Genomic DNA, 17770 nt, shown 5'->3' with positions numbered 1-17770 from the left:
CACTCTTAACTAGCAGCCTTAATATTGGACTAAGGAAGAATTTGGTCAACTAAGGATTATTGGACTGTATGGTTCAGAGACTTGGACATTACGGGAGTTAGAGAAGAAATATTTAGAGAGTTTCGAAATGTGGTGTTGGAGAAAGATCGAGAAGATAAAATGGACAGCGAGAGTAACAAACGAAGATAGGAGAGAATTAAACGGTTCTAGCCACCATCCTTCATAGAAAGTCACATTGGATTGGACACATCTTGCGAAGAAATTGTCTTCTTCACACAACCATAGAAGGAAAGATGGAAGGAAAGTGAGGAATAGAAAGAAGAAGAACACAAATGATCGTGATTTGAAACATAGAAGAAAATATTCGGAGTTAAAAGAGGAAGGTGAAGATCGAGAAACATGCAAGAAAAATTTCCAGGGCCAAACTAAAAATTAAGAAAAAAACTAAGAAAACGCCCTCATTAGTCCCAGAACCTTTCACAAGGCAAAATATTTAATAACAATAATAATGATTGTTTTTATTGGGAACTTTCATTGTATTTAAAAACGATCATAAATAGTGAAAACTATTCCTGTGTTAATTTATCCTTCCAGCATTAAGATTTTGACACGCAAGGAACTAGCGTACTTTAAATAAATAAAAATAAGGGTTATAAATTCCAGAACTACAACCAGAACTAGAACTACAAGGTAAAAATTTAATCCTTAATGAAGCACCATTTATTTATGGACCATTGTTCTTGAGTAAAACTTTGGAAAGATCTTCGAAGTGGAAATCAACAGAAAAGTTTTAATGAGCTTGCTTTTTATAAATTCATATAAAGGAATCTATCGTTGTAGATACTTAGAATACTTGTGACTTGACTAATCCATTTGTGGTAATATGCCTAAAGCAATAACTTGCATTTGTGATTTAAATAGGTGTTTTCAACTCTTCTTTCGTTCGCTCATTTTCCTCCCAGGTTTTTGCGTAGTGTCTCAATTCTTTACTATAAGTGTGACAGTCCGAATACCTTAGGATAAACTATTTTAACATCTCCACGCTATTAATGAAGTTCACATTAAATGAAGCTTGTCGTCAAACCACTATCTCCTAAACACATAAAATCAACACACTAAATCGTCCACATATTCGAACTCATATGTGTTAGGATAAGATCAGAAACCCTTAACACTAGAAGTGATTACCATATATTTAAGCTAAAATGCCTCTGTGTTCAATTAGTTGGCTTTATGTTGTATTACCATCACAATGCATAGAGTGACACTCCCTAATATTTGATCTCTAATTGTGTATTATTTTCTTCAAGAATTACAATAACAGATTGCATTCCTGCAGATAATTTATTATTTTGTGTTATGCTTAGTGCATTGACAACTTAATTCAATATATTTTAAGCATATCAATAACATAATACCATAAATTACATTCGTATCCAGATGTTAAGAGTTCAAATGATTTCCACAAATGTATTCTCTCCTTCCGAAAAATGAGCATGTCAGGTTTAGTTTATTAGTAAAGTAGGTTACAGAAATAAAATCAAATCGAAATGTCATGACATTGTATATTTGATCATTTTTATACCAATCGCTAGAGAATTAACCGACTATTGCAATAGCCACTTTAGCCAAACGATCAAACTATAAAATCTGAATAGCAATCTTCTATATATTATTTTCTGAAGAATTTTATGTCGCTTTAAATTTTCATATATTCTATTATATTTTCTTTTCTAAATATTCGCATTGAAAAGGAAGTGAACATACTGACACATCCTATAAAGAAGCATATTTATACTAAATGAAACTATTTTATTAACACGAAAACTGACCATTTGTCAATTTTATTTTCCAGAATATTTAGGTGTTGTTGCAGACGCTTTGGCAACGCATAGTGAAGCATGTGTATCTGCTATTGCAAAAGCTACAAAACAAATTGATGATTTATTAAAAAATGAAGCGGGAATAAAAAAGGTGCAAGAATTATTCAGGTATTGTAATATTTTTATATTCGATTGCATATGTGTTACCATTATTTAGTATGATCTTTCAAATGTTTTCCTCTACCTCTTCTTAATTGCTAATTCCATTTTAGTTATTGAAATGTGATAAGCTACCAATCTCACATATAGTTCACAACCAATGATATCTCTGCATAATCAACTGAATATTTGCAGTGAGAAGAAGGCATCTAAAAATCTAGGATGCACGGAATAAACATTTAATTTCGTATTATAAGATCATATAAGGTACAATCAATTCAGTCAAATTAAAATCCAGGTTGCGAAACTCAAATGAATTTACTACACAAGGGATTTCTTGGCAAATACATGTTTTGGCATTGTACAATATTTACTAGTATCATATGATGAAAAAAGAATGAAATAAAAGTATTTTTGTTGTATACAACTAATTCTTTATTATATATACTAAAAGTAGGTTTAGTTCAGTCACAGACTGGAAACTAAAAATCCTGTCTTCGTCGAAAGTCTGTCTGATATGCCATTTGAACACACCACAGTGCAATAAAATATTCAAGGATCAACTGGATTCTGATTATATATATCAAAATATCAAAATAGATTTTTTGTACGGACATAACTTTCAATTTCTATATCTCATCAAAAATTCATATTTTATGGTAGCAACCAGAAACATAATTAAAGGTTTATTTTCTAATGGCGCTAGTGAATAACATTCTCTTGGTACAATCTATAAATATATAATGATATTTACTATGTATGGCGTTTGATTCCTTTTAGCCCTCAGAACACCTCTGATGCAACGTTTCATGGAGTTATAGTGGTCGGAAATGTCCGCAAGTGGAACACCGAAAGAATTCGTGTCTCCGTAATGAACCATAGGTATTAAATTATGATCGGAAATAGTATCTGGACTAAGGATGCAAATGATTCCCTAAAATGGCGATATTACCAGAAACTGCGACGCGGCCAGCAAGCGTCGGCACACGACCAACTGTAAACCACAGCATCGCAAATCCATCTCCATGCTTCAAGATAGGATTGAAACACTACGAGTCATACGAATCTTTGGGCGTCTGTCATAGATAAACAAGGCCCGTTGTTTCAAATAAGATGAGCAATGAGTCATCCGATCGTCCCACACGTTAACAGCCATGGGTTATCCATGTCTCATGCTCTCGGTACCATTGGCGTCGTGATAAAGCATTATGGTCACTTATCAATCATATCGGCCTTGCTACCGAACCCTGTAATGTCCGTGTCATGTAACTCAGCGACCTGTGATTTTTAAGGAAATATATGGGAGGTATTGCTTCAGTTCCTCCGTCATGTGCACTGCAACCGCACCAAGATTCTTAGTGACGATTAGCTTTCATGCTGGGCATATCCTGTCACTAAAGAGTTTCTTCCGACCATGGTCCCTGTCCCCCCATGTAGTTTTATTGTGAATTTTCTTGGTCGTTTTACTTTGAACTATGCGCTTCGCAACACGCCCAATATATTTTCCACTTTTTTCGCGTTTGCATGCAAAGCTAATAATTTGATACCTTTGCAAATCAAAGAGTTTGTCGATTTTATAATATTACATTATGCACATTTTATTGTATGCTGTCTTTCTACTGCTCTTCACGAAGTACAGAGTTTGGTCCGGCACACCACCAGCAACAGTTTCCGTCGCCTTTTAACCGTTGTCTACCAAGACATTAGTGATGAGCGCAAGAATCTTGGTCTTGCAATTTTTGCAAGAGTCTTGCATGCAAGACCAAGACCAAGACCAGGAATCCCGATGCAAGACCAAGACCAAGACCAAGACCATACCTGCAAGACCAAGACCAAGACCAAGACTCTTGCGCAAGAGTCTTGCACAAGTACCGGCACTACTTGATTTTTTTATAGAATGTAAAAAAGAAGGAGATAGATTTCTTGGCTTCAGTAAAAATCCTGCTGGAGTGAATGTGTTCCCAGTAGTTTATGCAATCCGTGTGAGTCGATCTGCCCCTGTAGCATATAGGTACAGTATGTCGTTTTCTGAATTGGTTGTTCGCGTTTCCTGTAGATATTGCTCGTTTTCAAGCCACACAGGTGTCATCTTGCGCCATGTGAGCTTTTATGGTGGACAAACATTGTGTGCGTGAATTTTCTCGGTGTTTTTCTGTTTCGTCCTACTTTCTTCATTCCACTATTTCAGTCATTTCTCATCATTACCGTCTCCCTTAGCCTTGCTGCATAACGCGGGACGTTAAACTAGATACTTAATTTCATTTCAAAACATATTAATGTTGTTCTTCCAAAACTAAAGAGAACTGTAGTATTGAAAATGAAATGAAATGAAATCTATGAGTTTTACGTCCCACGATTATACCGGTTAGGCTAAAGGAGACAGTGTTGATGAGTAATGAATGAAAATGGTGGAATGAAGAAAGTGGGAGGAAACGAGAGAACCCCTAGGTTCCACCACAAAGTTCAATTGGTGGGGGCTGGGATTGAACCCGGGCTCTAAGCACCAGAGGTGTACGCTCTACCACTGAGCCACCGCGCTCCCAAATGTAGTATTAAACACGGTAATACCGTACACCATAGAAGTCGACTACGTGCGTATGGCCTTGGCTCCGAGACTCAAGCATCAGTTGGAAATATTTAATGTGTGCTCATAAAATTAATATTGAAATAACATTTTCAAGACTTTGAAAAATCCTTAGTGCGTGTGACCGCAAGTTTGATTTCATGGGCGGATGCTTATACGTTGAATAATTGTTTATCAATATAACTTTCAGTCTCCTTAGGTATACGACACATCGAGGATTGAGCGATATAACATTATACCACAACAATAACTCTTATCTATATATAAAACTACATTAGCTGACATAAATTATTAAGCACTTCCGGTAGGGCTACAATGATTAAATTTGGCATGTTTGTAGCTTTCCGGAACTAACTGACAGGAAAATTGCCAAAATGAATATTTTTTATTTTTAGGGGGTCTAAAGAGGGGATGAAGAATTTCCTCATGTTATTTAAATGGGTCTTTTTGGACTTATAATCTCATGTTTTAGGTACTTAGAATCGGAATAAAAACTTGAAATTCGGTATGCTTGTACAGTACATTTTCGTTAGCGTTACCTAAGGGAATCATCAGAAATAAAACTTTCCAACCGTAGAGTGTTTTTTATTTATTTATTTGTTTTATTTTATTTTATTTATTTATTTATATATTTTTTTGTCTAACTGAAAAATCTTTTCCATATTATTTATATGGGACGTCTTCTACACCCCAAAATGTTTAGGCACTTAAGGCATGATTAGAATGATGAAATTCGGCATGATTGTAGCCTTCCAGAAAATAACCAACAGGAAAATTGCCAAAAGTTAATATTTCTAATTTTTTAGGGGTCTAAAGGGGAATGAAGAAATTCCCATGTTATTTAAATGAGCGTTTTCTTGGGAAATAAAATCTTTTCTTTTCCTATTTCAACTATCTAAAAGATACAATAGAATTGTGGGTTCAAGAGCTGCGAGGCCGTAGACCGAGCAAGGACAGTGTGTGGGGGCGAAGCCCCCGGATGAGCAGATTTAGGAAATATGAAAAGCAAGTTCACGAAATTTACTGTTGGTGTAAAGGGCTATAGATAAGAAATGCGATGCCGTAGGCCGAGCAAACTCGGGGTCTGGGGGCCAAAGGCTAGTCTATATTATGAAATTGAAAGTGACTATTTTTGTGACTTCTAATCTCTTGAACCACCCGACCGATCTCGATCAAATTTTCAACACAGATGAGGTTTGGTCCTGGGAGTGTTTCCATCATTTCACTTTATCGGTAAAACATAGGGAAGGGGAAAAGGGGGAGTTATAAAATAATAAATAAAACTTAATAACTCTTGAACCAAATGACCAATCTCGATCAAATTTTTAACATAGATGAGGTTCAAGCCTGGAAAGTTTAGTTTATTTTTTTAGTTTGTTTCACTTTGATGGTAGAACCTAAGGCTGGAGGAGGGAAGGGGCAGATATATATATAATAAATAAAACTTAATAACTTTTGAAACACCCGACCGATCTTGATAAAATTTTCAGCATAGATGAAGTTCAAGCCTGGAGTGATGTTTATCATTTTACTTTGAAGGTGCAATGTAGGGAGGGAGGAGGGAAATATATGTAAATATATATATATATATATATATATATATATATATATATATATATATATATATATATATATATATATATATATATAAGCGATTGTCTTTGTGACTTCATCACTCTTGAAGCAGCCGATAGATCTCAATCAAATTTTCAACATAGATGAGGATCGGACCTGAGATGGTTCCTGTCATATCACTTTGACCAGTTTGAAGGTGCAGTTGAGGGTAGAAGGAGGGGTCAGATATTTAAAAATTATCGAAAATGACCGATATTAAAATGGAATCTATAGTTTTGGGGGTCGCTGAGATAAACAACTATACTTTCAATGCTGATTAAATCAAAATTCAGCCCCGTAGCTTGGCGGAGGGGAGGGGAGATACTTAATAATGATTAAAAATTACCAAATATTAGTATCGAATCCATAGTTTTCGGCGTTGCTAAGTGATACTCCCGATCCCGTTTAAATGCAAATTCAGCACCGCAACTTGGGGGAGAAACGAGATATATAAAAATTATCGAAAATGACCTTTATCAATGTCGAACTCATGGTTTTCGAGGTCATTGAGATGAAAAATGACACTTTCGATCCTGTGCCTCGCAACATGGAAGAGTAGAAGATATATAAATTTATTGAAAATTACTGATATTACTGCCGAATCCATAGTTCTAGGGGTCTCTGAGACACTTCTGATGCCGTTTAAATCCAAATTCAGCCCCGCAACTTGGGGAGGAGGGAGGGAGAAAAATATAAAAATAATCGAAAACGACCGATATCAGAGAGCGCTTTACTAATAGTAAAAAGTGACTGATTAACGAAATATATTATTATTATTATTATTATTATTATTATTATTATTATTATTATTATTATTAATATTATTATTATTATTATTATTATTATTATTATTACTATTATTATTATTATTATTATTATTATTATTATTATTTTAAGTTTAACCCAACGAAGTGGGTAATTGATGCTAGTAATCCATATTCACAAGTGAGACTTCAAATAACTTGGAGTTTGATGCCGTTATTTTGTATTTCTAATATAGATCAACAGTATTTATATAAATTGAGTTTACACAAAAGACATAGACAATTGAATAGTTTTCAGTTTTAACTCAAATTATTCTAAAATATTAAGAGGTTTTATTATAATATATATTTTTTAATTTTCTCTCTCTCTCTCTCTTTTTGTTCAATATTGCTAGACATATCATCATCATAATAGCTATTCTGCCATTATTGGCAGGTTACTTGCTTCAACTGAGAAGCTTCGACGTTCGGTGGTCCTCAGCTAGTATACTCGTCTTGACGTAGGAATTTTCTGTTTTAATACCTTCCTTCAACTAGTCTCCTTCGCTCTCTCCCTCTCTTTCCTTCCACAATGCCCTCTAGTACGTCCCTCATAATACAGTTCCTCCTCAGCCAATATCTTAACCAGTTCCTCTTCCTCCTCTTAACATTATCTAAAATTCTGCTTTTTCCCCCTACTGCTAATATTTCTAACACCTTCTTATTCGTTTTCCGTTCAACATACCAGGGAAGCAAGAAAGTTCGTGCGCTTTTATACTATGGAAGAAAACTGTCAATTACAGGGTTTTAACGGTTTGTTTATTCGGCAAAATAGCCTCCATTTGCTTCTACAACCTTCTCCCAGCGCTCAACAAGCTTGTAAATGCCAGTTTTGTAGAATATTTGTTCCCGAGACTCGGAAAACTCAGCAACTGCATTTTTGACGTCTTGTTCAGATTTGAACTGCCTGCCACGCATAAAGTTGTCTATGGCCAAGAATAAATGGCAATCCGAAGGGACGACATCTGGGGAGTAGGGAGGATGAGATACAAGCTCCCAACCAAGTTCTGAGATTACTTCCAGCGCCTGTTTTGCGGTGTGAGGGCGCGCGTTGTCCTGGTTATAGAGCACACCTGTTTTGTTCACTAGTGCTGGCTGTTTCTGGGTCAGTTTGGTGGCTACCGTTCTCAGTTGTGATGAGTACACATCTTTGGTAATTGTCTTACCACGTTCCAAGAATTTGTAGTGCACGATACCGTTTGTAGTCCACCAAACACAGAGCAAAACCTTGTGTTGATGGATGTTCGGTTTTGCAGTCAAAGGCTTCGGATCATTCGGTGATAGCCAATGGTATGACCGTTTTTTATTGTCATACATGACCCACTTCTCGTCACAAGTTATTATACGGTCCAAAATTGGACAGATTTTGTGTCTCGTCAACAAAAATGAACAGATATTCAGTCTTAGAACTTGGCTCATAGCGGTCAGCTCGTGAGAGACTTACTGACCCAGTTTTCAGGTCTTCCCCAACTGATGCAGACTTACCCGAATAATTTTCCTGCTTACCTCGAATCGGTGAGCAAGTTCCTCACATGTTTGACTGGAATAATCTTCAATAGAGGCCTTCAGGTGGTCCATATCCACTGATTTAGGCCTCCCAGAGCGAGGCTTATCTTGAAAGGTCTCGTCACCAGTTGAAAAGGTCTGGAACCATTTTTGTGCTGTACATTTACTTATTACACCCTCTCCGAGCGCAACACATATTTTTCTAGCTGCTTCTACATTATTTGTCCCCAATTTAAACTCGTAAAGCAAACAAGCTCTAAAAACTTCATTTGACACAGACATGATCACGAGCGATTTTTACACCCTACACTGACAAATGCGTTGTTATATTCACCGTGGCTGATGCGTCAATGAATAAGCTTTCCCAAACAGTCAAAACTTTCATGCTACGGGGACAGATGTCGCCGCAGCAGCTAAATGGAAGCGGGAGTGGTTCAAAAGCGCACGAACTTTCTTGCTTCCCTGGTAGTTAATTCTCTTCTTTTTCTTTCCATGCTCATATTTCGAAAGTGTGATATATTTTCATCGCTTTTGCGTAATGTGAATGTTTCTGCCCCATAGAGTACATATTGGAATCAGTAAAACAAAATTTCAATATTTAATTGGAAGTTAGTTTAATACAAAAATTAGCTAATCGAGGTTGAAAAAAAAAAAACCTGACAAATTAAGAGTGTAAAAATAATTTTGCAATTCGTGGTATTTTAATAATCTGTGCGTTTTGATTTTCCTTCATGCGTCTCAGGAGTAGTCTCCCCAGTTTTGGAACCAGTGGAGTATTGAATCTGTTAATAATAAATATATATAAACAGATTACAAAACGTTGTGATTTAGGCATATTTTATAAGTAGTGAAGCGTGGGCACCCAATAAAAAAAATGAAGGTCATCTCCTATGTTGTACACTATCATCATACTTACACAAGGTTGAACTATATTATATTTAGAAACATACATTGTATTTCCGTTTCTATTGGCGCATTGTAGAGTTTATTATCCCTTATATCCATAGTAAAATTTACCTATGGAAAACTTGAAATATTATAAATGCAAGACTTGCAAGACTCTTGCATGCAAGACCAAGACCAAGACCAAGACTGGGTGTGAAAGACCAAGACCAAGACCAAGACCAAGGTTCCAGTGCAAGACCAAGACCAAGACTGGATGTACAAGACCAAGTCCAAGACCAAGACCACCCCGGTCTTGGTCTTGGTCTTGCATTTGCTCATCACTACAAGACATTTGACGCGTTTCCAATTGCAGGTGTTTCTATTAAATTGGTATAGGTGCATATTGAATAAATTGAATAGGGACGCCGCCTGGCCGGAAATTGAATAGGGGCGCAAGATGCCTAAATCCGGTACTACTCCACGTACCTAGTGTACACCCTCCATTCCGAAAGAAACCGAACTTTCGAAAACAAATAGTACCACTAGTGCCATCTGTTGTAATATTTTACCGGTAGATGGTGTAGTCCCTCATTGACAACTGGTATAAATGTCATGACATTTGGATGCACGGCAACAAAGTTATTGCGTTTCAACTGTCAGTGTGTTGTGTACATCGGTCGGAAAATGAGTTTCAAACAACGAGCTGCAATTGAGTTTTGTGTTAAACTGGGTAAAACTTTTAGTGAAACGCACCAAATGCTACAAAATGCATATGGTGATGAGTGTCTATCCCGTACGCAAGTTTACGAGTGGTTCAGGCGATTCAAATCGGGTAGAGAGACGCTGGATGATGACGAAAGATCAGGCCGTCCCAGAACCGGATTATCGGAAGAAAACATCAAAAAGTGCGTGAATTCATCAAACATAACAAAAAATCGTCACAGACGGTCACTGGAGAGTTTTACTTGGGCGTCATGAAGCGTTTGCTGGCAAGAATTCGTCGTATTCGGCCCGAATATCGCGAAATCGGCAGTTGGACTCTTTTGGACGATAATGCACCATCACATCGTTCGCGACTTGTAACTGAATTTTTGGTCAAAAATCACATTATTCCGTTGCATCATCCGCCCTATTCACCAGATCTCCCTCCGTGCGATTTCTATCTGTTCCCGAAACTGCATTTGGCGATGAAAGGAAAGTGGCACGCATCGATTGATGCCATTTAGAAGGCGACGACCGCCGTCCTAAAGACCATTCCAATAAAGGACATGGAGAAGTCGTTTGACAACTTATTGGAGCGTGCAAATATGTGTATCGATGCAGAAGGGGAATACATTGATAAATAAAAATGATTTGTTCCAAAATGTACATTGCTTTTTTGTTTTTTTTTAAACGTTCGGTTTCTTTTGGAATGGAGGGTGTATATCCGCTACTGAACTCAAACTTTCTCCATCAAGGCGGCATCATCAGTGAAAGGTGGTCTTCCAGATCTAGCAGCATCCGCTGTGTTCATGTCTCCTTTTGGAATTGCCGTTTCCACTTGAATGCCACCATATAGGATGGGCTCTCATTTCCATAGACATCTTTCATCTCTTCGTGGATCTGCTTTTCTGATTTCCCTTGAGATAGAGGGAATTAATAACGCTCCGTGTTTCAAGCTTGTCAATCGTCGCATCTTCAGTGTTTCACCTAAAAACAAAAACAAAAAAAAAAGTTGTAACGATTCCAGAATTTACATTTTTAACATATAAGGACTCAACTATACAATTAATGACCGATGGAGTTCGCAGTTCCTCACTTTTAATGTGATTTCACGAACTTTTTGATACTGATCGTATTTACAGTTACATTAGTACCAAGCTCCAAAAAATGTCAAACAATACTGTTGTTTTAAAAAATGGAACATTTGATGAATTCAAAAATGCAGTCAGTTTTCAGTATCATTGCGTGAGTGAAAAGTGTGATCACTAAGAAAGTTATATTAAATATTCAAAATCCTTAAGTGAAAATCACCATTACTATCCAATCACATTTAGAGCTCCAAAGTCTTTCCTGATACTTCCTTAATTCAGAAATACTTCTGAAAGAGTTCCTACGTGCTAATGATTGTATCCTTAGAGAACGTGCCTTTAGCGTTGGAGGCCCCCACTTAATTCCTGGTAGGAGTGCATGTGGTTAGGACCCCACATGGAGCTTTAGGCGAGCGTCTCATATAGTCTAGGTGCTGAAAAGGACGCTAAACTCCAATATAATGGTTTAATAAAACTAAAGTTCAACAATAATAACCTTAGCCTAAAATAAACTACTGGACTGCAACAAAATTCGTTTTAATAATATTTCTTCGCAGTAGGAAAGTATCGACATCGTGGAATGATGGAAGCATTTGGGAAAATGAGCACAAAATTTATTGTATTAAATTCCAATAAGTAATAAACAGAACTAATTATGTAACAAATAGCTTCAATTATGTTTCTCAGAATGACGATTTATTTTTAAAATATTGCTCTGTTTCGAATAGTGATAAGTTTTAACAGTCATCTATGAATTCTCAATTAAGATCATTCCTTGTTTGTGAATCGCGTATTGTTATATGTTTCAATTTTAATTTCAAGGATAGTTCAGTTGGGTTGACATTAATGTCATACTGATCAGAGGTCTTGCGAATGTTACTAAAGTTTAGGAAGACGTGAATACTCTACCACGTCTTTCCTAATTGGTAGTCCGCAGATCCCTAGGAGTCCATGGGACAAATTTAACGGGTCTGGGCATTACATCTTACAGTTTGTAGAAATTATAAATAGTGTCATGGACCCCCCTGTACTGAATGTAGAATACTTATAACATTAAGAAAGTTTTGTAATTAATTGTTGTTAAGATTGACACTTACTCTTCAACTACTATTAGTACACAAATATCAAAATTTATAATAAATGAGTAATATAGGACAATAGTTTTTGTACAATAGGGAACAAACAAGTCAAGATTAAGGAAGGACTAAGTATAGGTTCAAGATTAAGTCCAATGTTGTCAGAACTTGTGATGAACAGATGGGAGCAGAAAGTGATAGAAGAAGGTGGAAACAACCTAATATTGTTTTGCAGATATGTGGATGACTGTTTGGGGTTATGGAGAGGAACAAAGTGACAAGTGTAAAAATTTGGTAAGAAGGTTGAAGATGAAGACAAAGGAATAAGACTGGAAATGGAATTGGAGAAGAACAACATTATAAACTTCCTGGACATGAATATAGAGAGAATAAATGGACGTTTTACAATAAGATGGCATAGGAAAGAATATGCGGCAGAAGTTTACTGTCACGGAAGGAGTGATGTGGATTACAGCACCAAAAGAAACTTCATAAGGAATATGCAGAGAAGAATAGAAGAAATAGCTACTGAAGAAGAGAAAAAGAAGGATGACATAGAGAAGTTCCACAACCTATTAGAGCAGAACGAGTACAACAAAGAGAAGTTAAGAAGAACAGAATTGAAGAGGAAAGAAGGAAAAAGGGGAAAGGAGAGAAAGGAAGAGGATGAGAACAAATGGCACGGGATGGAGAGCATCAGGGAGAAGACAGAAGTACTAAAGAACTTACTTAGAAGAGGTGGTGTGAAGACGTACAGAAAAGGAGGATGAAGAATTTTGGAAGTGATTAAGATAGCGAGAAGTAGAACAAAGAAGATATATGAGAAAGATGAAGGTGTAGTGTGCCGTTGCTGAGTCATCAGTTATAGCTCAGAATATGAAATAAATAAATGTAACCAAGTGGGGATGGAACTGATGCACAACACGGTACTTAACTGTAAAATTGTGGTTGAATTTAAATAAAATTCAAATGCTTCCAATTTAGAAAATGACTAGTTGGGGGAAAGGGTGAGAGAAAGAGAAAGGTTATGACTAAAAGATAAGGGATGAGCACTAGCCTGATTGATCCATCAAGACTGGCGTCGTTCTGGTCATCTGGCACGATGAAAGGTTTGCCGCGAAGGAACCTGGATCTTCTGGTAACAGCCAACAACTGGAATTCAATCCTGCTGGACTGCTAGGGGCGTCGAACTCTCTCCGTGATGCGTCTCTATGATGTCCTTTTACATTCCCATTCTACTAATCGTAACTAACAAATGTATCTGCGGCGATGAACCGGCAGAATGTTATTCTTTGACTTGGAGTCGGTGGTCCTCCAATGGTGGGATCCGCTTCTCTCCGATGATCCTGCACCTCTCTTGATCGCGTGTCGAATACCCCCTGTTGTTCTGTTCTTCGTGGTTTTGATCAATTCAAGAATGATGACCTAATCGGGAAGTATCAGGCTGTGCTCGAAGGTATGCGGAAGGGAAAGAAGGAAGCTAGTCGAAGTTTATTTAACAAATGTGCATTTACAACATGTGTCTGAGAATGTACACTTCTAGTCAAAGTTTTCTTTCAAAGTTTTCAAAAGTTCATGTTTCTTTATATCAAATACACAGTCACTTCATTTCCAATAGACAGATACTTCACACACCCTCCTCGAAACTAAAATACACGAAAATTTTAATTTTCCGTAGTAGAAAAAGAAAGAAAAAATGTTGAAAAAAGTCCCCCAAAAAATGTTCGTTAAAGGCAAGAGAGTTCTTTGTATTGACATACTGTTTGTTTTGAATTAATTCTCGGACGCAAACTGCTGAGTGTATATTTCTGAGATTGTTCATGTAGTTCACTGGGTAACCTGAAGATATGACGACAGCGTCTCTGGGAAGATGGAAAGTAAGAAAAAGAAAAATAAACATTAGTGCTTGCATAATATCATTGTGAGTGACATGTGCTTTAAAACGTTAGTATTGAGTTCCGTTAGTGATCAGGGAAGGGAAATGAAAGGTAGGAATAATACTAAATTTAATTATCACTAACACAGATTATCAAAACTTAGATACGTATAATAAAAAATCATAATCAAATAAATAAATATTTCATAAATATAGTATAATCTAATGTAGACCTCTCTCTATATATATATGTATATGTATATGTTCCTCTAATGCAGAACAAAAATAACTTCAATATTTAACGTGACTAATACGCGAGAAGAAAAAAAAAGGTGTAATACTATCTAGCTAACCAAAGATAGTAAAGTTAGACTGCACAAGAAGGGTACTGATTTCAGTTTGAGAAAAATGAGCTTTAAGTTATTTAGGCTTAAAGCGTCCGTAGACTGGAAAATAATTCCAAGATATGGTTATAGCCCCATATACTGGCTGTAATCAAACTATATGAAATCAGCACGAGAGAACTATTCACCACATATAACCTACAACCCTAACTAACATAAATTCTTCTTATCTTTATCTTCTTTCTTCTTAAATCTTGTCCTCTTTGGACATCGAATCTTAGACATCTATCATGGCATCGAATCCTAGACATCTGAAAGGATGGAGCATGGTTCTTGCAATCTTGATTTCAATCTTCTTACATCTTCTTAATATATCCATCGAAATATCTATCCATATACGTGTCGTTGATTTTCTTCATTCTTCACATACTCACATTTGAAAGAAAAATAAAAGTAAGAAACTTCTGTAGTGATACGCTGTCCAATCAAACGAAATGGTACAATTCTTGAAGATACTAACGTGTTCCAAAATTCGAAGTATTCCACGTTTCAAAGTGTTCTAAATTTTTGAAGTTTTCCAAATTTTCGAAGTGTTCCACCGGTGGATTTGGATGCACAATTCAAAACCAAGATAGACTAACTTCTAAGCGTGGCCAGTGCTAAAAGAAAGTTCATCATCCATCTACAAGGTGTTCCTATGCACAATCCAATCTTCAAGAAAAGTAATCCACATACAAGTTACGTGCGGACAGACGGACTAACAGATTCTTCATCAATGGGAAAATATATGGGAAGTAATCGCTGATAAATGTCCCAATTCTCTCTATCATAAACACAAAATACGACACGGTTTACGTCATCAAGATGTTCCTCTAGAAATATTCTTGTTGTAGCCAAGGCAATTTTGGCAGCTTCTAACTTCGGAAATTTAAATGCTCCAGTCGAAATGTTAGGTAATACAATTGTAGAAAGATCATTCTCCAACATTACTTTAAAACAATTTTTATATGTCTCTCGTAAAATCTTCTTGTCTGAATTCCGTGGTCCACATGTCATAATCACATAATTAGCTGGTAGACGATAACCATTGGCAATTTTCGCTTCTCCTGGCTTCAATGATGATATGGTCAAACATTCTTCTAAAAATTCAGATCCAGCTGCGTCTTGAATGGCTTTATCTGCACCACCTAAGGGAGTTAAGGTTTCATTCGTTGGATTTACTAAGGCATCCGCTTTTATGTCCACTATGTTACCTTTATAAATACTAATCTTCTGATTGATGGCAGTATTACAAGCAAATTTTGGTTTTTCTTCTGTAGAATTCTTCCCTATAGTTGCCCACGTTGGTAGATTTTCGGCAATCACAACATCCTTAATATGAAGAGAAGGGATGAAAATTTCTTCTTCCAAACATTGTTTCTTGGAGTTGAAAATCTCTTCAGTTGGTGGTTCTTGATGGTTTTCGCATCTCGTCTTCTTCTTTTTCATCGTATGGTCTTCCGTGCAGACGTTGATAGGCATCTCTTCGTCAAAGTCTTCAAGGTGGTCTTCCTCTTCCGGGTTTTCCTTCTCATAAAACTTCTTCAATCTCTGGACTGCTATGCTGTCTATCTTGTAAGATCCTCGGGCGGTCTTGTACTTAACAAAATATGAATTTGGAATTTCCACACGTTCAATTATGCCTGGACCAATAAACTTTCCGCTGAATGCTTTGGCGTGACCTTTCTTTCTTGTGGTGTCTAAAATCCAAACTTTTTCTCCTTCTTTAAAAGCAGGTTTCGTATGTCTCTTATCAAAAAATTTTGTCGCCGTTTTATGACGTTTATAAAGATTTTCTTGCGCTTTATCTCTAATCTCTTGTAATTGCTGTAAACGAATGGCATTATCTTCGTATTGACACGGGGTATTTAATATTGCCTGATGAAGTAACCTAGGTTTGAAACCAAAAAGACATGCAAATGGTGAAATTTGAGACGATAAATTCTTGGTGACGTTAAGCGAAAAAACTATGGGTTGTAATAAGTCAATCCATTCTCCTAAATCTTTGTCACATAAAGCTGATTTCAATCGTTGTTCTATGTTTCTAATACTAATTTCACAAACACCATTACTGTAATGCCCATGTACATTTACAAAACGCATGTTAGCGCCAATCATAGCACATAATTCTTTAAAAAGTCCACTAGTGAATGCACTACCTTTGTCTAAGACAATTTCATAGAAAATTCCAAACTTTAAAATTACTTTGTGATAAAGAAATGAAGCCAAAGTACTTGCTGTAACATCAGGAAGGGAATCTGCAATTATGTATCTAGTACAACTGTCTACTACAACTATCATATATTTGTTGAGTTGAGTTGATTTTAGTTTAGCGTCCCGTTCAGCAGCGAGGCTATATGAGACGCGGACCTACTGATTAACGTGGAATCCGAACCACATGAGCTCTATCATATATTTGTGATTTAACATATTATTGGGGGAATAATTCCCAGCTACATCTATGTGGATGCGATAGAAGGGGGGAACGGAGGGATAAGTAAGCAATGTACCATACGGAGAACCAATTTTCGATTTCGATACTTGACATATCGTACATTCTTTACACTTCTGATATATATATTTCTTCATGTTGGGAAAATACACTGTTTTTACTAACATGTCATAGGTTTTAGAATAACCAGAATGAGATGATCCCAATGCAGACGTGTGACAAGCATTAAAAACTTTATAACGCAAAGAAGTAGGAACTGCAACCAAAAATCTTACACCTTGAGAAGTTTTTTGTTTTCTATACAAAATTCCATCTTTAATAGTAAAATATAATGCTTGGCGTTCTATTTTAGGATTTCTATTTTCTTTCTGTTCCAACCAAGAAAAAATATCTTTAAAAAACGGATCTTTACGCTGTTCTGTTGGCAGTTTTGGCTCATTTAAGATTGAAAATGAATTTGTGGTCTGTGTAAACAAAATTTTCGGATCTTCTTGATTCTTTTTCTCGTCTTCCAAATCTCTAGGGGGGTTAGAAAAACGTGAAATGGCGTCTGCCTCTACGTTACTGGAGCCACTGATATGTGAAATAGTGAAATTATACGATTCAATTTCATTCAACCATCTAGAAATCTTACTTACATTCTTTGTTTGCTTCAAATAAATTAAACTATGACAATCTGTCTTCAAATAAAAATGACGTCCCAATAGAAAATATCTGAATGAACGTAATGAGTACAATAATGCTAGTAATTCAAGCTGATATGGGTGTAATTTTCTCTCGCTAGGAGACGTTGCACGACTACAATAACTAATGGGTACT

At 36.3% G+C, this 17770-nt stretch overlaps 1 protein-coding gene across 1 annotated transcript in view; it reads left to right on the top strand.

Moving 5' to 3' along the window:
• The window catches only part of LOC145674531 (putative serine protease K12H4.7), a 136831-nt gene that overhangs the window by 71986 nt on the left and 47075 nt on the right, over positions 1 to 17770 (top strand). Inside the window, exon 5 of the mRNA XM_081744688.1 lies at positions 1856 to 1991. Within this exon, the coding sequence (XP_081600814.1) occupies positions 1856 to 1991 (136 nt within the window). The remainder of the gene's footprint in view (positions 1 to 1855; positions 1992 to 17770) is intronic.

Source organism: Thermobia domestica, chromosome 17 (genome assembly GCF_964235325.1).
Source record: "Thermobia domestica chromosome 17, izTheDome1.hap1.1, whole genome shotgun sequence".
Lineage (NCBI taxonomy): Eukaryota > Metazoa > Arthropoda > Insecta > Zygentoma > Lepismatidae > Thermobia > Thermobia domestica.
This window is presented reverse-complemented; position numbering and strand designations above follow the sequence as displayed.